This window comes from Staurois parvus, unplaced genomic scaffold, assembly GCF_062004578.1.
Source record: "Staurois parvus isolate SC_StPar_1 unplaced genomic scaffold, SC_StPar_1.0 ptg000031l, whole genome shotgun sequence".
In the NCBI taxonomy this organism is placed as follows: domain Eukaryota; kingdom Metazoa; phylum Chordata; class Amphibia; order Anura; family Ranidae; genus Staurois; species Staurois parvus.
The window spans coordinates 16857192-16878593 of NW_028317827.1; the positions used below are offsets into that span (position 1 = coordinate 16857192).

General features: G+C 40.0%; 1 protein-coding gene across 1 annotated transcript in view; it reads left to right on the forward strand.

The window, feature by feature from the left end:
• Positions 1 to 21402, forward strand: part of CERS6 (ceramide synthase 6) — a 316537-nt gene that overhangs the window by 240129 nt on the left and 55006 nt on the right. The window contains exon 7 of the mRNA XM_089660323.1: positions 14079 to 14207. Within this exon, the coding sequence (XP_089516449.1) occupies positions 14079 to 14207 (129 nt within the window). The remainder of the gene's footprint in view (positions 1 to 14078; positions 14208 to 21402) is intronic.

Below are 21402 nucleotides of genomic sequence, written 5' to 3' on the forward strand. Positions count from 1 at the left end.
AGCCTTAATGATGATCCTATGCCTGAATTGTTGTTGTTTAATGTACAAACTTAGTTTTATCCATCCCGGAAACTCCAATCTTCTTCCAGGGCTGTGGCTGAATTACATCTCTCTTGCAGTGAAGGAATGCAGCTGTATACCCACCCCATCGTCCCCCCTCTTTATTCACAAAAAGCCTTGTGCTCATTTTACAGAATGGAAGTTGTTTTGTGAATGGACAAGCGGAGAATCTGTTGCTTACCTTCCCCCTCTTCTCCCCCTTGCCTGTTCACAGAGCACCTTGCAAAAGAATGAAGAGAGGAAGAGAGGAGGGGGCAGTGATACAACTGCATCCCTTCACTGTATGAGAGCTGGAACTCTCTGTCGCAGGATAGAGATGGGATTCAGGTAAGTATAAGGGGGGGGGCTGGGGGGGAGCTGCTCCCAGAAGGTTTTTATTACCTTAATGCATAGAATGCATTAAGGTAAAAAAACCTTCTGCCTTTAGAACCACTTTAACTACTTGCCCTCCTGAGGATTTACCCCCCTTCCTGACCAGGCGTCTTTTTGCTACTCGGCACTGCACTAATTCAACTAATAATTGTGCGGTCATGCAATGCTGCACCCAAATAAAATGTATGTCCTTTTTTACACACAAATAGAGCTTTCTTTCGGTGGTATTTGATCACCTGTGCGCTTTTTATTTTTCACGCTATAAACAAAAAAAGACCAAAAATTTTGAAGAAAAACAATATTTTTTATTTTCAGCTATAAATAATATATAGTAAATTTAAAGTTAGTTATGAATTTAGGCCAAAATGTATTCTGCTACATGTTTTTGGTAAAAAAAAATCCCAATAAGTGTATATTGATTGCTTTGTGTGAAAGTTATATCGTCTACAAACTATGGTATAGATACTGCAATTTACGCCATTTTGTTGCTATACAGCGCTGCGCTCGTTTAACGGAGAATTGCGCGGTCATGCAATACGGTACATAAATTAAATTTATGTCCTTTATTTCACACAAACAGAGCTTTCTTTTGGTGGTATTTGATCACCTGTGCACTTTTTATTTTTGGCGCTATAAACAGAAAAATGTCAATTTTGAGTCATTCGGTCATAAAAAATATCCCAAAAAACTAAAATTTCGTCATAAATTTAGGCCAAAATGTATTCTGCTACATGTTTTTGGTTAAAAAAATCCCAGTAAGTGTATATTTATTGCTTTGTGTGAAAGTTATAGCATCTACAAACTTCTTGAGGTGCTAAAATACCAGGATAGTACAAACACCCTCAAATGACCCCTTTTCGAAAACTAGACACCCTAAGCTATCTGCTGAGAGGCATATTGAGTCCATGGAAGATTTATTTTTTCCACAAGTTTCTTGAAAATGACAAAAACATTTTTTTTTACACAAAGTTGTCATTTAAATTATTTATTTCTTGCACAAGCCATGGGCATATGTGGAATTACACCCCAAAATACATTCTGCTACTTCTACTGAGTATAGGGATACCACGTGTGTGAGACTTTTTGGGAGCCTAGCCACATACAGGAGCCTGAAATCCAATGACCACTTTGAAAGACTGAAGGTGCGTAACTTCCTCATTACACTTCCTCACTACCTATCACAGTTTCGAAGGTCCTGAAATGCCAGGATAGCACCAAACCCCACCAAATGACCCCTTTCTGGAAAGTAGACACCCCAAGGAATTTAAAAAGAGGCATGGTGAGTATTTTGCAGATCTCATGTTTGAAATATAAAAAAAGAATAGAAAAAATATGTTTTTGTTTTTTTTCTTCATTTTCCACAAACTTGTGGCAACAAATGAGATCTGCAAAATACTTACCATGCTTCTTATCAAATTCCAGGCGCGCGTAGGGCAGTCGCGTACCTCGTGCGCGCCCCCTGCCTGTTTTGCAGAATGATATTTTAAAACGTGATTCTGCGCAGTGGTGCCGCCCTGCCACAGTAAAAACGGCAACAGGTTAATGCATTCTTTAAATTAAGGTAAACAGCCTTCTGTGCATAGGTTCCCCCCAAATTATTAACTGAGCCTAATTTCAATCTAGTGATGTGCCTGAGTGCAGCACCTCTCCACTCTCTCCCTCCTAACTTGACCTGAAGGAAGCAGTGATAGCCATTGGCTCTTGCTGCTAGCAATCTCAGCTTACAAGGAGAGAGCGGGGGGTGGGGCTGAGTTGTGCTTTGTGTGTCTATGGACACACACAGCAAGGCTCAGGTTTGAGCCTGCACAAGTGCCCCCATAGCAAGCGGCTTGCAATTGGGGCACTCAGAAGGGGAGAAGAGCCAGGAGTGCTGGCAGGGGACTCCAGAAGAGGAGAATCGGGGCTGCCCCATGCAAACCCATTGTTCAGAGCAACTTAATATACCATGTTTGTTATTTTTTTTTATTAAGTTTACAGTCACTTTAAATCTCCTGGTGAAAAGCAATATCTGAATAATATCAAATGGTTAATCTGGTAATATTTAAGTACAAGTCCACGTTAAGATAACAACCCTCTAAATATTTTTGGTATTTGAATAGTCCATTTGTTGATAGGCATCAATTCATGAAACGTAAAAGGACGATTGTGGAGGAACGAAGAAAGGATTTTGCTGAAAAAAAGAGACAATTTGAAGCTCTGCTTTAATCCCCTCAGCATTCATGTTTGAAAGAATATCAGAAAAGCTTTTTATCGTATGAAAATGTGTACACAAATCAAGGTGAGAGTGCAGGCAGAATGAAAGTAGAGAATTAGAGATATTCTTGTAGAAAAGGAATACATAATGCTGAGACAAGGTCTTAGGAAAGGCAAAACAGAAACAAACTTGAGAAAATGCTTTAGAATAATAGACATGTATCTGTTCTACAGAAATAATTATTAAGAAGTGATTTTCATTAAAAAACATATTTAAAAAATTGTCTCCAAGGTCATCGTTGTTGTAGCCATTATACTGTATAGTCAGACACAGCTGGCTGGGGAAATGGTCTTGACGAGTGCAAGGATAAGCCAGTAAAGGTGAAATTGCTTGTGCCAGTGGACCAGATGGGAAGGGAACAGCCATATGAAAGGGGCCTAATGCAGCAGTATCCACACATGGCACACCCATCATTAGAGGTCATCTAAAAAAATGTTTTTTCCTAGAGTCCAGCTTTAAATTTAGTGATCTTTTCACATGGTTTAGCTTTTGTCCACAACCAGACACCTAGTATTATTACCTGTGCCCATCTTTTTTTAGATCGTTGTAAGTGCCGGTTCACATACAGTATATGCAGAATGGATGCAGTTTGAACTGCATCCAATCCACATGGCATGTGAAATAACATTGCTTCCTATGGTGCCTTTTCACATACTGTATGTCTGGTGCACTGGCAGTGCAGATTTGGTGTGGATTGAAAAAGAGTCCTGACCGATTTCTGAGCGGTGCAGTCCTGTTCAGGTGCAGAATACAGGCTATTGACTTCTATGGGAACCGCTTCTAAACGCACATGTGTGAACAGGATAAAATCCTGACCTGAACCTGATGTGAACCTAACCTGAACCACTGAACAACTGCTGTGTCAATTAGCTGTGAAACCTGAGCTTAAATCCCCACCGCACAGGTGTGAATCAGCTCTAAAGGAGTGAGAACCATGCTATGTTAGTGCCTGCCCCTAGCATTGACAACTGTGACATTCTGGGGCATTCAACACTCTTAGTTTTGTGAATACTTTAATAAATGAATAACTGTTCTGACTTTTCTGCAAAAATACTTCTTTGGGTTCTGTAATGTTACTAGTTTGGATGGGCAGCATAGTAACTAAATAGTTAGTTCTGCCTAGCGGCATTAGGGTCATTGGTTCAAATCCCAACCATAGCACCACCTGCCTGGAGTTTGCATGTTATCCCAGTGCCTACATGGGTTTCCTGCGGGTACTCCGGTTTCTTTCCAAACTCCAAAGACATGCTGGTAGGTAATTGGCTCCATTCTAAATTGGCCCTAGTATGTGTATGAATGTGAGTTAGGGACCTTAGACTGTATGCTGCTTGAGGGTAAGGGACTGATATGGATGTACAATATCTATATATTTATCTGTGTAAAGCGCTGTGTAAATTGATGGCGCTATATAAGTACCCGTAATAAATTAATGTAAATGCTGTTTAACATAATTCTTTTTTAGACTGGATCTCTTAGCAAACAGCTAAATACACAGCTGAAATATGAAATACATATCGAAGGAGCTAAAGAATTTTCAACTCTGTTCAGTCAGATTCATGAACTTCACTGCCAAATTGCTTAATCAGGTGGGTGACACTTCATGTGACCTGTGTGCTTCCAGCCTGCCATACATTATCCAATGTATAGGTGGGTGGGCACAGTTAGCTGGAAAGCTGAAAAAAAAAACTGTTGTCATCCTGGTTTTGCAGGGTGGCAGGTTTGTGCAAATCACAATATTAGCTGAACTGAACTGTTTCTTTGGATGGTAAAACAGTTCACTTATATGTAAATCAATTAAATATTTCACTGTTTTCTTGCAGATTTGGGCTGAGCTGAGGGCAGTCATTTGGTGACCTCCCTCTGTAAATTGCAAGTGTTAAACTTGTTTGTGCGGACTATAAATTCCCTTTGAATATTCAATGTATACTGTAAAATGATTGTTTCGTCTTCAGATAAATTGCCTTGTAATATATAAATCAGTGCAACTCTAGTTATTACATGTAATAAAGGCTTGTTCTGTGCTGTATTACTGATTGCCTCTTCTGTAATAACATTGAGATGTCTGAAATGATTCTAATTAGTATGTAACTGGAGTTTTAATCTCTCCTTTAAGTAACTGAGCATAATTGGCAGAGCAGTTTACATCACTCACTGCCATGTTCAAAGAGGAGTGTGTTGTGCTGTAAATTAATTTCTGGGAACTGTAATCAAAGTTCTGCACTGCGCATCCCAACGACCAATGTGGATCAATTGTACTCTTATATCAAAGATTGATAAATAACGCCCGTTGTGGTTTCAGTAACCTTGGGTAGAAAGATGACATCTACCAACTCGTTTTGGCTATGTTTCATTCAGTGGGTACCTAAACACACAAAACAGACAGATAATGAATACATATTATTAGTTGAAATGTGATTGTCTCCCTGCACTAACAGTATCAAAATGATCAGATATGTGGCAATGGTACTTTGAGAGCTTAGAGTCATCACATGCCAGACGAAGAGGTCCTGCATGGCCTCAAAATGTTCCACTGACACTGCATGAGATGTGATTGTTTCAACAAACATTTGGCCTATTGATTACTAATTTATGGTTTGCTGGTGACATATAATTCTATCCAGACAAAGGACACGTCCAGTCATCAATGTCAATATGGAGCTGCCAGGCCAATATTATTTGTCCAAGCAGGGGTAACAAAAGAAAGATTTTTCCTAGGCATAGTGGTGTATTTTGGTTTTGTGCTGCACTAAGCAAGACTAAAATTGCACCCCCATCTAAATGTGTCCCACCCCTTCCTGTTTAGGATCCACCCCTTCATCTGTAAACTCTGCCCCTTCCACTTTAGGCTCCACCTCTTCCCATTAGAGCTCCACCCCAGGAGACCGTCAGAGACCGCCAACAGGATACAGGAGAGGGTCCCCACAACCCCTCCCCTTGCATCAGGGTCCTCAAGTTCCCCCTCTTAAAATCAGCATCCCCAGAGTCCCCCCTCAACATTAGGGTCCAAAAACCCCTCAATAAATCAGGATCCCCTTTAAATCATGGTCTCCAGAGTCCCCTCACCTTATGTGCATCAGGGTCCCCATAGCACATCCCCTTATATCAGGGTCCCCCAGAGCCCCCTCCTTAAATTAGGTTTCCCTGAGTCCTCCTTCCTTACATCAGGATCCCAAAAGTCCCCCCTCAATACATCATGGTCAGTCCTTTACATCATGCTTTCCAGAGTCCCCCCACCTTACATCAGGGTCCCCATAGGCCCTCCCTTTACATCATGGTCCCCCAGAGGCCCCCTCCTTATATCCAGGTTCCCATAGTCCCTACCACTTACATCAGGGTCCCAAGAGTCCCCCCCAATACATCAGGGTCATCCCCTTCCTTAAATAAGGGTTCACAGAGTTCCCCGCTTCCCTTACATCAGGGTCCCGTAAGTCCCCTCAGTACATCAGGGTCCCCCTATACAGCATGGCCTTCAGATTCCCCCACCATACATAAGGGTCCCTAGAACCCATCTTCTTTAATTTGGTCCCCAAAGTTCCTCCTGCCCTTACATCAGGATCCCCCCAACCCTTACCTCAGGGTCCATTCCATTCATTCCTCTAGGCAGCTACATGAGCTGGAAGAAGTCCTGTCCTTGCCGCCCTCCTCTTCCTCTGAATGTCATGGCCTGGGGGCGGGACACAAATGTGATTGGTTGTTAGGATCGTCTATGTCCTAGCAACCAATCACGTGCTTTCCCTGCCCCCACTAGCGCTGACAGTGACAACACAGGGCAGCGGTGCAGCGGCCCGTCCCCCTGCCCGAACACAGCCCAGCCACCCCCTGCCCAAGCACACACGAGCCCGCCCCCCTCCCGAACACAGCCCAGCCCACCCGCCCGAGTACACATGAGCCCGCCCAAGCACACACGAGCCTGCCCCCTCCTGAAACAGCTGAGCCTGTCCCCCTGTCCGAGCACACACGAGCCCACCCTCCTGCCCGAGCACAGCCCTTTGTAGATAGCACTGGTCCCTTCAGCCTGGGGGCGATGCCGCCCCCCTGAAAAATGCCACCCAGGGCAGGTGCCTTGTTTGCCTTGCGGCAGATATGACCCTGCCTAGGCAGGGGTATAACCAAAAGAAAAAAACGTATTTTGGCCACCCAGCCAGCTGTATACTCAGAGCTTCTCATCCTCAGATGAGAATTTACTGCTATAAAGAGACCAACAGGTAAAAATACTGATTTAGGGCCAGTTCACACTAGAAAGGTGCTTTCGAACGCACTGCCCTTGCAGTCTATATGTGGGTGCCAATGTAATGTTAATGGCACCCCAAATACAGATCACAAACACAATGCATTTGTGGGCACCAAATTGCAGTACCATGAGATTTGGAGCTGCACATTTTTAAAAGTAGCAAAAGCACTACTTTCTCTGCGCTCCAGTGGCTGCAGAACCGCACCGCATGGGAATGTGTGGGCATCATATGGGAAAACACCATACTTTTTTGTGTGACCCTGGTGTGAACCGGACCTAAGAGTGGTGGCCAATGAACTTTCCCTGGCCAGGCCTCAGAGGCCTTTCTGATGGAAATGTATTTTCTTAGTAATATTGCTGTCATCCTTTGGTTCCTTTGTATATATAAAACCCCTAAGCCTTAGTACCAGGTATACTCTGTCCCTCATCTAGACTTTTCTCTGGGAAATCTGTCTGTTTTTCACAGTACCCATACACATGAGATGACAGTCAACCCACTCTGCATGTTGGGACATGATGAGCATTCACCCATTGCTAGCCCCCCAGTAATCCAGTGCCTATAACAGTGCTTGTCAACGTAGCAGTAAAAAAGGGGCCTAAAATGCATCCCCTGACATCACCATAGGGCAACACATGATGTTCACTTTATGTAATGCTTGAAAGGACTGTCAGAAACTGCAGACCTAATAGAGGAAATGAGGGTCAAAGAGTATGGCTATGCTACATTTTTGCTGGGGATATACTGCAGAAGACAATACGAAACTGGGAACCAGTTACATGAGGTTAGTAGAGATCAATGCTATTACCGTAACGCCTGCATGCATAAGGGGAAAACAAATCTTAATGCCTAAGCACAATTTTGCAACTTTGACCTGTGTTAGTACAACCGTACATATAATCACAACTACTTTGTACATACAGGTGAATTATACCTTGTTTTTTTCAGGACAAATTGGGCTTTCTTTTGGTAGTCAATTTTTTTATTATGAAAGGAAAACTGGCCCAATACTCTTTTAAATTATCTGTATATTTCTTGTTACTACCATAACCTACCTCCAAAGAACAACCCAAAACAAATTCTCCTGCTCCTGATGATTTCAGAGATACCATATATGTGGATGTTAGTTGTTTGTATCTGTAGAACAATAGTGTTCATTTTGCTTTTTTTTGTCCTACCTAACACACTAACATTAACTGACTCTGGTACAATATAAAGAAATAATTAAAAGAAAAATCCTGCCCAAAATGTACTGACTCTGACCTTTGACCCTTACTTGACCCAAACACTAACCCTCGCATTGACCTAGATCAAGCCTTGAGCTAGGTATTTTTTCTTTTCTTTTTTAATATTTATTATTTTTTTTTACACATTGTTGTTTTTTTTCTCTCTGCAAGGAGAGAGAGAGAGAGATTCAATGTATCTCTCTCCTCCATTAATGGAGAGAAAACACTAATCACTGTGATTGCCAATCAGAGGCTATCACAGTGATCAGGTGACCCAGACTCAAGAGATCTGGGTCCCAATCGTTTGTATCAGATTGGGGGCTCATGGTGAGACCCTGGTCTCAGTGCTGGGAGTGCTGTGTGGCACTCTTCCAACACAAAGGCAGATATGCAAAAATGCGGCCACATGGCATAAAGCCCAGTACAGTGGGGCTGCATAATTGTGTGATGCTGGCATCAAGGGGCTAATCAATGTTCCAACTACAGACTGCTGAGGCCAGAGTGGCACATCATATTCCAAAGGGCTGCAGGTTGGGCATCAGAGGCTGATAGCATCCTTTGTACGGCTCCCTACATCCCTCCCCCATCACTCTTCTCCACTCCATTCACATTAATCTATTAAATTTGCTGAGGTGACCTACAAATTTATGAAGCACACTAAAGTTTTTTGACATTTGCAAGTACAGCATCCCTTTTAATCATTTACTTGTCTTTGGTTGGACTCTATAGAATTTTATCATCTGCTGACATTTTAAAGCTCTTGGTGACCTTAGTAGGCAGATCTGGCTCATCTGGAGTATACAGGAGTTCTCCCTCTCCTACTTCCTTCCTAATGTGCAAACCTCTGCATCTCTAGACAGAAAGATAGTACAAAGGCAGCAAAATGTTTGTAATACCAGAGTAAATGGGAAACATATAAGTAGAGCAGCCAGTGGATGGTCTTTGGTGAGTAATGTAATATTAAAGCTATCGAATAATGGAGGTCCCTAATTCTCCTTACATGATGGGTAGGCAGTAGACATGTGCGATCTATTTTGTTCCAAGTCGTAATTCGGGTGAAATTTTAATTATTCGGAAATTCGGATATATCCGAATTTCTGGATTGCAATAGTAACACATGTAACGGAATTCAAAATAATAAAACACAATTTCATCCGAAATTTGAATCGAATTCGAAAACAAAATTGAATTTGAAAACAAATTTGAAATAAAAACATATTGCTGATTTCCATTCAAATTAAATAGACTATGTGTATTAGTGTTATAATATAGCCATTTTCCAAAATTTTTATAAAAAAAATAGAATAGACTAAAACAGAATAGACTAGAACAGAAGAAAATAGAAAATAAAGGAATAGAATAGAATAAAAAATAGGATAGAATAGAAAACAATTTAAAGCAATTTAAATAAAATATTTAAAAAAATTTGAAAAGAATAGAATAAAAAAAAAGAATACTGTAAAATAGAATAGAAAATAAAATAATGGAATAAAATAGAATAGAAAAAAGGAATAAAAAATAATAGAATAGAATAGAAAATACAAGAATAGAAAAGATTAGAGTAAAGCAGAATAAAATAGAATTGACAATAAAAGAATAGAATAATAGAAAATAAAGGCATAGAAAGCTAGATAATAACACAGAATAAAATGGAATAGATTAGAATAGAATAAAATAGAATATAGCCACCCTCCAAAATTCAAATTTCAAAAACAATAGAATAGTATAGATTAGAATAGAAAAGAATAGCATAAAACAGAATAGAATAGAAAGGAGTATAGTAAATAGAATAGAAAATAAAGGAATAGAATAGAAAAAATAGAAAATAAAGGAATAGAATAAAATAAAAAATAGGATAGAATAGAAAACAATTTAAAGCGATTTAAATAAAATATAAAATTTTTTTTGAAAAGAATAGAATAAAAAAAAAAAGAATACAGTAAAATAGAAAATAAAATAATGGAATAAAATAGAATAGAAAAAAGGAATAAAAATAATAGAATAGAATAGAAAATACAAGAATAGAAAAGATTAGAGTAAAGCAGAATAAAATAGAATTGACAATAAAAGAATAGAATAATAGAAAATAAGGGCATAGAAAGCTAGAGAATAACACAGAATAAAATGGAATAGATTAGAATAGAATAAAATAGAAAATAGCCGCCCTCCAAAATTCGAATTTCAAAAACAATAGAATAGTATAGATTAGAATAGAAAAGAATAGCATAAAACAGAATAGAATAGAATAGAAAAGAGTATATTAAATAGAATAGAAAATAAAGGAATAGAATAGAAAAAATTTAAAATAAAAGAATAGAATACAACAGAACAGAATAGAAAAAAAAAAGAATAGATTAGAATAGAATAAAACAGAAAGTATTTATATGTCTTCTGAAATGTTAATTTAGATTAAAATAGAACAAGCTGTTCTTTACAATGAATTTGGATTCAATATTTTCTATTTGAAAAATAATAAAATAACAAATTTCATTACGCATGCAACAAAACTAAATTAGTAACTTAACAAATCAATCCAAAACTATTTTTTTGCGTTCTGCACATGTCTGGTAGGCAGGAGAGCTCCATTGCTGGCTCTTAGTCCAATTGCTGTCCTTTCACATATGCCCCATTTGCTGCTTATGTATATTTGAACTTGTTTCTGAGAAATGCTTATGATGTTTTATTGAATCAAAAATGAAAGCTATATCAATTTTTGTCATTGAGTATGACAACACCAACCTACTGCAAAGCTTGCATTTCCTCAGCAAATTTAAAATACAAAAATGTAATTTAATGATTTTGTTTTCTTTTATCACAATAATATGAACTGCAGAGAGCTGTCATGAAATCCCAGGGCCTGCTGATTACAAGTAGGATATAGCCTTGTGGTCCTGCATATTCAGATGGCGTTGGTGGCAAGCAAGCTGTTTTGGCTGACATTATAAGGTTATCTTACTGAGAGCTGACAGTTTTAATATATTTTGGAGAGAAAAAAACAGTTTCCATAAATTTCAGGCATCAATAAACCATTCATTGTGAAATATATGCATGAGAGATATGAAGCAAGCAGACTAGGATGAATGTGAAGATTATAAGATTTAACAGAGTTGTATTATGATACAACTCCAACCTCTTTATGAATAATGTTTTTTTTTTTAATTTGAATAAAGTCATTGGGGAAGACATATAGACACAATCTACTTGGTGCATGCTAAGTATATCCAAACTCAACAAATATGTAATATATTGCAGCTTACGCGTCCTTAGATGTGGTGGCTTCATTATTTTTCTTTAAGCTAAGAATACTTTAAACGAGTATACAAAAATGTCTGTTGATCCTGCCAGAAATTGAATGTGTTGTAGTGTTTTCAAACTTATCAGTCTTCCCAGATATCCTTTGTTAACTACAAAACACCTCATCCTATGTAATAGGATGAAGAGGGAAAGGTGTTTGTAGACCAAATTAGGAATGAAGGGTGACAACAATACTCTCCCCAAAATACACTACAGTGAAGGTTGTCACCCTACGACAGAATGTGTATTACCACCAAGTTAAAGATAAGCAAAAAAAAAAGCCTAATTAAGAAAACGAATGCAGCTGGTAAGCTGTAACATATTAAAATTTTGTTTTGGGTTTAGATATGGTTTAAAACTGAATTTCAAAGAAATATTCAGAACCAATATATATGAAATATTCAGTTGTATACTTATTTAAAAAATCATAGACGCATTCATAAAATCTTCAGTTTAAATACCTAAAACTTGCATTTATAATACACTGTGTGCACAATTATTAGGCAAGTGAATATTTTGACCAAAGCATCATTTTTATGCGTATTGTCCAGCTCCAAGCTGTATGAACTTGAATGCTTATTGGATTTAAGCACATCAGGTGATGCATATCTGTGTAATGTGGGAGGGTGTGGCCTAAGGAGATCAACCCCCTCAAGGGGAGGAAAATTATTAGGCAGCTTCTTTTCCTCAGGCAAAATGGGACAAAAAAGAGATTTAACTGACCCTGAAAAGTACAAAATTGAGTCTTTCAGAGGGATGCAGGACTCTTGAAATTGCTAAGATATTGGGGCATGATCACAGAACCTTAAAACATTTTGCAAATAGTCAACAGGGTCGCAAGGAACGTATTGAGAAAAAAAGATGCAAATTAAAGCGGAGGTCCAGTCAGAATTAAATAAAATAAAAGTCAGCAGCCACAAAAACTGAATCTCCTGACTTCTAAAAAAAAGACTCTCGCCTGTCCCACCATCCTGAGGTGTCCTCACACCAGCCGGGTTGACCTACTGTCCTGTCTACTCAGCGCCGGCATCTTCAGTGTGGGCACTTGGGCTTGCAGATTCACATCCTGGTGCCCACTGCCCATGGCGAGTAGAGCTGTGCTTTGTGAATGGTCCTGTAGTCTTCAGGGACCTGTCGCGTGTCCCAGAAGACTATGAGGAGGGAGGGGGACAACTTTCGCTTCCAATCACCTAGGTGGTCACAGCGGAAGTGGGAGCAGGTACCTGTCAATTTCAGGTACTCCCTCCCCACACCTGCTCCCCAAAGGTGCCAATCCTTAACATGCAGCAGGGGACAAAGCCTTAAAGAGGAACTTCCCCTTTGGGGTGGAGCTCCGCTTTAACTGCCAAAGATTTGAGAAGAATCAAACGTGAAGCTACCAGGAACCCATTATCCTCCAGTGATGTCTTATTCCAGAACTGCAACCTACCTGGAGTGGCCAGAGTACAAGGTATTCAGTGCTCTGAGACCATCAAGACTGAGCCAAGAAATATCTGAAGACAGATTTTTCAAAGGTTTTATGGACTGATGAGATGAGAGTGACTCTTGACAGACCATATGGATGGGCTTGTGGCTGGATCAGTCATGGCCACAAAGCTCCACATCAACTTAGATGCCAGCAAGGTGGAGGTGGGGTACTGACATGGGCTGGTATTATTAAAGATGGGCTAGTTGGACCTTTTCAGGTTGAAGATGGACTCAAAATCAACTCCCAAACCTACTCCCAGTTATTAGAAGTCACTTTCTACAAGCAATGGTACAGGAAAAAATCTGCATCTTTCAAGAAGACCATGATATTTATGCAGGACAATGCTTCATCACATGCATTGAAGTATTCCACTGTGTGGCTAGCCAGTAGAGGCCTTAAAGATGAAAGAATAATGACATGGCCCCCCTCTTCACCTGACCTAAACCCTATTGAGAACTTGTGGGCCCTTCTTAAACAAGAGATTTCTGTTGAAGGAAAACAGTTCTCCTCTCTGAACAGTGTCTGGAAGGCTGTGGTTGCTGCTGCACAAAAAGTTGATCATCAACAGATCAAGAAACTGACATACTTGATGAATGGAAGGCTTATGACTGTTATTGAAAAGAAGAGTGGCTATATTGGTCACTGATTTTTTTTTAAATGTCAGAAATGTTTATTTGTAAATTTTGAGTTGTTTGTTATTATTCTTTTTACTCTCTCTTTAACAGATGAAAATAAACAAGTGAGATGGCAAAATTTTCGTTTTTAAGTTGCATAATAATTCTGAACACTAATAGTTGCCCAATAATTGTGCACACATAGATATTCTCCTATGCAAGCCAAAACCTCACTTTTACTTTCTTAAATATTCAGGTTAGAGGTTTATTAACATTTTGGATTTACCAAGAGCACTGTAGTTGTTCAATATTGAAATTAATCCTCAAAAATACAACTTACCTAATAATTGTGCACACAGTTGTAAAGCCATTTTTTGTTGTTTTGAATAGAGTATGGAATTAATAAAAACTACTGTCATATTTTTGGAGAGATTTCATGACAATTTTTCTCCTGTGGACATCAGAAATGATAGAAAATACCAATACATTGAAGGAAACCCCATCAGAAACTGTTGTAGACTCTGGTTTGACTCTGAACATGTGACTTTTGTTCTCTTATAGGACTTTGGAATCATGTTTCTTCACCATCTTGCAACAATATCTCTTATTACGTTCTCTTATGTCAACAATATGGTACGAGTGGGTACCCTAGTGATGTGCCTTCATGACATGGCTGACGTTCTCCTAGAGGTGAGAAAAACCAAATGGTTTGAGTAGAATTAGCCTTCCATAATCATGTTAATATTTTAAAGTCCTAGCATTTTATTTGAGAATGAGCTACAATGCAGAAACTAGGCATGAAGTGCTAAAATTCAGACCTGAGGTAGATCAGAAAGGTACTTGACACCATTATGCTTACACACTGAAAGTGATGAGAGGCACCATACTGGAATGGATCTGGCATACTGCCTTTAATTGGACCTGGAGAGTGAACAGCTTTTGGGGGTTTGGAGGATATTTTATATACATGTATACTCTTTCACCTCCCCTCTCCTTTCAGCAGGATTGAACAAGCTTTGCTTTATTGATTTCGATTTTATGTTTTGTCACATGTACTGGCCTACTCCCACGTTTGCCCCAGGGAGGGATCTTGCCCGGGTTCTGCTTTTGATTCTTGCGTGGGTTCCTGCCTGATCAACTATTAAACTACACCTTCATTTCCTCCATGTAGAGGATCAAAATATGGTTGGAGTTTTTTTTCCCTTGTGTTGTACTGGGATTGGAGTATTAGATTTATACCTGTATATTTGCCAAGGGAAATGCTGTCTATGATTGGCTGATCTTTTAATAATATATTTGTGATTTTTAACTTGATCTGTACAATAAAATATATATCTAGGAATAAATTGTGATTTTTAACTTGAACTGTACAATAAAATATATATCTAGGAATAAATTGTGTCTATGGGGTACCAAGACTGCAAGGTGGCCCCGAATATGAGGATTACAATTAAATATTAAAAAAACAAATATATATATATATATATATATATATATACAGTCAGGTCCATAAATATTGGGACATCAACACAATTCTAACATTTTTGGCTCCATACACCACCACAATGGATTTGAAATGAAACAAACAAGATGTGCTTTAACTGCAGACTGTCAGCTTTAATTTGAGGGTATTTACAGCCAAATCAGGTGAACGGTGTAGGAATTACAACAGTTTGCGTATGTGCCTCCCACTTGTTAAGGGACCAAAAGTAATGGGACAGAATAATAATCATAAATCAAACTTTCACTTTTTAATACTTGGTTGCAAATCCTTTGCAGTCAATTACAGTCTGAAGTCTGGAACGCATAGACATCACCAGACGCTGGGTTTCATCCCTGGTGATGCTCTGCCAGGCCTCTACTGCAACTGTCTTCAGTTCCTGCTTGTTTTTGGGACATTTTCCCTTCAGTTTTGTCTTCAGCAAGTGAAATGCATGCTCAATCGGATTCAGGTCAGGTGATTGACTTGGCCATTGCATAACATTCCACTTCTTTCCCTTAAAAAACTCTTTGGTTGCTTTTGCAGTATGCTTTGGGTCATTGTCCATCTGCACTGTGAAGCGGCGTCCAATGAGTTCTGAAGCATTTGGCTGAATATGAGCAGATAATATTGCCCGAAACACTTCAGAATTCATCCTGCTGCTTTTGTCAGCAGTCACATCATCAATAAATACAAGAGAACCAGTTCCATTGGCAGCCATGCATGCCCACGCCATGACACTACCACCACCATGCTTCACTGATGAGGTGGTATGCTTAGGATCATGAGCAGTTCCTTTCCTTCTCCATACTCTTCTCTTCCCATCACTCTAGTACAAGTTGATCTTGGTCTCATCTGTCCATAGGATGTTGTTCCAGAACTGTGAAGGCTTTTTTGGATGTCGTTTGGAAAACTCTAATCTGGCCTTCCTGTTTTTGAGGATCAACAATGGTTTACATCGTGTGGTGAACCCTCTGTATTCACTCTGGTGAAGTCTTCTCTTGATTGTTGACTTTGACACACATACACCTACCTCCTGGAGCGTGTTCTTGATCTGGCCAACTGTTGTGAAGGGTGTTTTCTTCACCAGGGAAAGAATTCTTTGGTCATCCACCACAGTTGTTTTCCATGGTCTCCCGGGTCTTTTGGTGTTGCTGAGCTCACCGGTGCGTTCCTTCTTTTTAAGAATGTTCCAAACAGTTGTTTTGGCCACGCCTAATGTTTTTGCTATCTCTCTGATGGGTTTGTTTTGTTTTTTTCAGCCTAATGATGGCTTGCTTCACTGATAGTGAAAGCTCTTTGGATCTCATCTTGAGAGTTGACAGCAACAGATTCCAAATGCAAATAGCACACTTGAAATGAACTCTGGACCTTTTATCTGCTCATTGTAATTGGGATAATGAGGGAATAACACACACCTGGCCATGGAACAGCTGAGAAGCCAATTGTCCCATTACTTTTGGCCCCTTAACAAGTGGGAGGCACGTATGCAAACTGTTGTAATTCCTACACTGTTCACCTGATTTGGATGTAAATACCCTAAAATTAAAGCTGACAGTCTGCAGTTAAAGCACATCTTGTTTGTTTCATTTCAAATCCATTGTGGTGGTGTATAGAGCCATAAATGTTAGAATTGTGTTGTTGTCCCAATATTTATGGACCTGACTGTATATATATGGGACAGGTTTAACTAGTAATGGAAGCAGTAAACCATGCATGAGACAGGGACACTAAGGAACTGATTTGTTCTGCATTTTTATTCAGCAAGGCAGCAAACACAGGTGGGCTTTGTACAATTGCAGGAGGGCTTTGTACAATTAGTCTGTGGCAAAAAAACAAATCTGCCACTAACTAAACGTATGTTAGTTCCTGACTAACAGATTGTCTCCTTGATGGGTTCACCAGTACAAACAGGTAGCTCTTGCACCATTTTAGTCTTCTGTCAGGAGTCATCCTCTGTACCCTGAGCAAGTGTAGTTACTGGGAAGATGAGGAACTAGGAATGGAGGATTCTCCTACTCAAAGCTTTACAAAGTCTCCTGACTCCAGGACTCAGTACAGAACTTATCTATGTTCTGAGAAGATAGCAACTTTGTTTTTTCCATATCAGACATGAACACTGGAGCCCTCTCTATGTGTAGGCGAGAAACCTAGGCAACATATACAGTCATGGCCAAAAATATTGGCACCCTTGCATTTCTGTCAGATAATGCACCACTTTGCCCAGAAAACTGTTGCAATTACAAATGTTTAGGCATTCTCATGTTTATTTTTTGTAGTTTGTATTGGTGTGACACAAAAAAGTGGAGAAACAAAAAGCCAAATGTGACACATTCCACGCAAAACCCCCAAAACGAACTGGACAACATTATTAGCACCTTCTCAAAACTGTAAGAATTAATTGCATTCCAAGCCTGTGACGCTCCTGTAATTTGGAATCAAACTCACTTGTATCAATTAACAGGTGCTAACAATATAGAAATCTTACCGGCAACCTGTTAAAATGGTGCACAGCTGACTCAACCTTTCTGTTGTGTATCAATCTCAAAGAATTATCTGAGGGTTTGGGAACAAAATATGTGGAAAAGCATGGATAATCTCAAGGTTACAAGTCCATCTCCAGAGATCTTAATGTTCTTGTGTCCACTATATGCAACATTATGAAGACGTTTACAGCTTATGGCACTGTAGCTAATCTCCCTGGACGTGGACGAAAGAGAAAAACTGATCAAAGATTGCAGTAAAGGATTGTTTAAATTGGTGGCTAAAGAACCTCAATCAACTTTCAGACAAATTCAAGCTGACCTTCAGGCCCAGGGTACAACTGTGTCAGCTCGCAGTAGACATCACCATCTGAAGGAAAAGGGACACTATGGTAGGAGACCCAAGAGGACCCCACTGCTGACAAAGAAACATAAAAAAGACAAATTTACCTGGGGAAGCTAAAATCCTTTTGGGAGAATGTGTTTTGGGGTTGATTTTCTGCTTCAGGAACTGGATGTCTTGACCGGGTACATGGAATTATGAAATCTGAAGACTACCAAAGAATTCTGGGGTGCAGTGTAGGGCCAAGTGTCTAAAAGTTGAGTCTCGTTGGAGGTCTTGGGTCTTACAGCAGGACAATGACCCAAAGCACACGTCAAAAAGCACCCAAATGGTTTAAAACAAAGCACTGGAGAGTACTGAACTGACCAGCAATGAGTCCAGATCTCAATCCCATAGAGCACCTGTGGAGAGATCTCAAAACAGCAGTTGAGACAAGGAACCCTTCTAATCTGAGAGACCTGGAGCTCAGACTCTGGAGTTGGTGAAAGAAGAATGGTTCAGAATTCCTGTAGAAAGGTTGGTTGATGGTTACAGGGAGCAATTGATTTCAGTTATTTTTTCCAAGGGGTGTGCTACCAAATATAAAATTGAGGGTGCCAATAATTTTCTCTAGTCCATTTTTTTAGTTTTGGGTGGAATGGGTCAGATTTGGATTTTTGTTTCTCCACTTTTTGTGTCATACCAATACAAACAACTAAATAAACATGAGAATGCCTAAACATTTGTAATTGCAACAATTTTCTGGGCGAAGTGGTGCTGTTCTGACTCAACTACAAGACCATAAACTTTGTCTCCAGTGATGTATACAGCTACAGTATACGATGTGGTGTTGAATCTATCTCTTGCATCGGGTCAGACAATTTAACTCAATGAATAAACTCACATGTTGATGAAGTCAGATGAGGAAAACCATTTGAATGTTCCGTTAAATGGAGGCTAATCATAGGTATAAAATGTTAATGTTATAAGCCTCATGGAAAGATGCATTCAGGTAGACAGCATAAAGTGGAATAACTACAGAGAGAGGCAGGGGGAGGAGTATACAAGTATGGTGAGAGAAAGAGCCCAGCTTAGACAGGAGAAGACAGCTTAAAGACACAGAGAAATGATAAACAAGTGATGGTCACAGAAAAATAATAATAAATCAAATAGTGTAACACAACATTCCCCGTCTGAAATCTTTAGATTTCATAACTTCAAAATATATATATTCAATAAGTACCGTATTTGCCGGCGTATAAGACGACTTTTTTGCCCTGAAAAACATGCCTCCAAATGGGGGGTCGCCTCATACGCCGGGTGCACTTCAGTTGGGATAGACATAGCTGCCATAGTGGCCTTCCGATACTCGCCTGGTGCCCATAGTGGCCTCCCGATGCCTGCCCACCTCATTCTACATACCAGCCGCGGCGGTCATCAGCGTGGCTGTGGCGAGCATCATCAGCGATACAGGGGTGCCAGCCTTTTCGGCGTGACCGGCCCGTTCTGCTCGGCGGGAAGCAGCGGCGCTCCGGCCCGCCCCTTGTCTATGCAGAGCTCGCACATACGGACTTGCGCACTAGTGCCAATTACAGGGAGATGCAGGGACATGGTAGTGACATGGAGACAGGGAGACAGGGAGGGCAGACAGGGAGCAGGGACCAATCCAATCAGGCTTTGTATACAGCCAACAGCCAACCACAGTACTGCACCATTGTACAGTACAATACAGCATAGCAGTCAAACCCCTATCAACCCTATCATGGCGCCAGCAAAAAGAAAGAGGGGGTAGTCTTATAAGGCGAGTATATAACAAACTCTATATTTTGAGTGGAAATGTTGGGGGTCGTCTTATACGCCGGCAAATACGGTAACAAGAAACATGCAACAAGCAAACATAAACACAAGTTCAACTGAATGGCAGAACAGGTAGTAATCCAACATGGGACATCTTCAGAGAATATACACTGTACGTTCCAAGTAAAAAACCTGTGGTTAGCAGCAATGTACTCCACGCCATGCCAATAGCATGGCAGAGTGGTTACATAAGTCACCTGGCAAAAGGAGTACTAACTCTGTAATTGGTCGTGCAAATGTTTGTGTTGATCCTCCCTTGGGTACCTTGACATCTAACTTCCAGACCTTGTCATCATCACTGGGCATAACCTTAGTAAAAAGACCCATAAGCCATTCATTCTGACAAACTTCCTTGTCCTTTAGGAGAATAAGCTCTCCAACCTTGAGATTAGGCTTAGATGTTTGCAATTTGTGACAAGCTTGAAAATGATGAAGATACTCCTTCCTCCAGCAATGCCAAAACACACTGGTTAGATGTTACACCTGTTTCCATTGATGCCTGTAGATATTCTTGGAGTTAATTTCACTTGAAGATATTGCAGCAGTTCCAATATTTTGAGTAAAAAGCAAATCTGGAGTAAGGATCACTGGAGTATCAGGATCTGAAGATACCGGCACTAAAGGTCTTGTGTTCACTATAGCAGACACTTCAGCAAGAAAAGTAGAAAAAATCTCATGGGTGAGCGGTAACTTATGATTCTGCAACATGGAATCAAGAATTCTTTGTGCTACTCCAATCATTCGTTCCCAGGATCCTCCCATGTGTGAAGAATGTGGAGGGTTAAACAACCAAGTACATCCATTGTTGGCCAGGAAAGTGTCTAATTGCAACTCCTTACATGCTCCAACAAAGTTGGTACCACAGTCGGATCTCAGTTGCTTGACTGGTCCTCTAATAGAGAAGAATCTTTGTAGGGCACAGATAAAGGAAGAAGAATCCATAGAATCAATCACTTCTATATGTATTACTCGGATGCTACCACAAGTAAACAATACAGCCCACTTTTTACTATTAGCAGCTTCACCACGAGTTCTCCGAGTGATGACAGACCAGGGACCAAAAACGTCTTCTCCAACATAGGAGAATGGTGGATCTGTACTTAGGCGATCAGCTGGGAGACTCGCCATTTGTTGCTGTTGATGTCTTCCTTTTAACTTATGACACTTAACACACCTGAAGAGCAGGGAGGAGACGCACCTTTTCATACCAACAACCCACAAGCTGGCTGTTCTGATAGCACCTTCTGTAAACTGATGGCCTTGGTGTTTCATCCGTTCATGGTGGTGACAAACCAGAAGAGTAGCAACATGATGAAATGGTTTGATTATAGGATTCTGTTCTTTGTTGCATAGGTCAGATTTCCCTATACGACCACCAACTCTCAGTAGCTGATTGGCATCAACTAAAGGGTTTAGATTGAAGAGTGAACTGTTTTTGGACAATTCAGTTCCATTTCTTATTCTCTCAAATTCCTCCTGATACACCTCTTGTTGAACACAACGGATAATTACCTCTTCTGCACGGGCAATATTTGTTCTGTGGGGCATCCAGAACAAATGTGCCAGCCATGACATCTGATGTAGACTTCTTCGCAAAGCAATGAGCAATGTCAATTGGGAGAGCAATAGCTCTTACAGCAGATGACCAGGTAGAAACACGCTTACAACAGTGTGACTGTAGTTCCTGTTTTGTACTCACAGAAGTGTGATGTTCACAGTTCTTATTTCCTTATCATCTTCAGG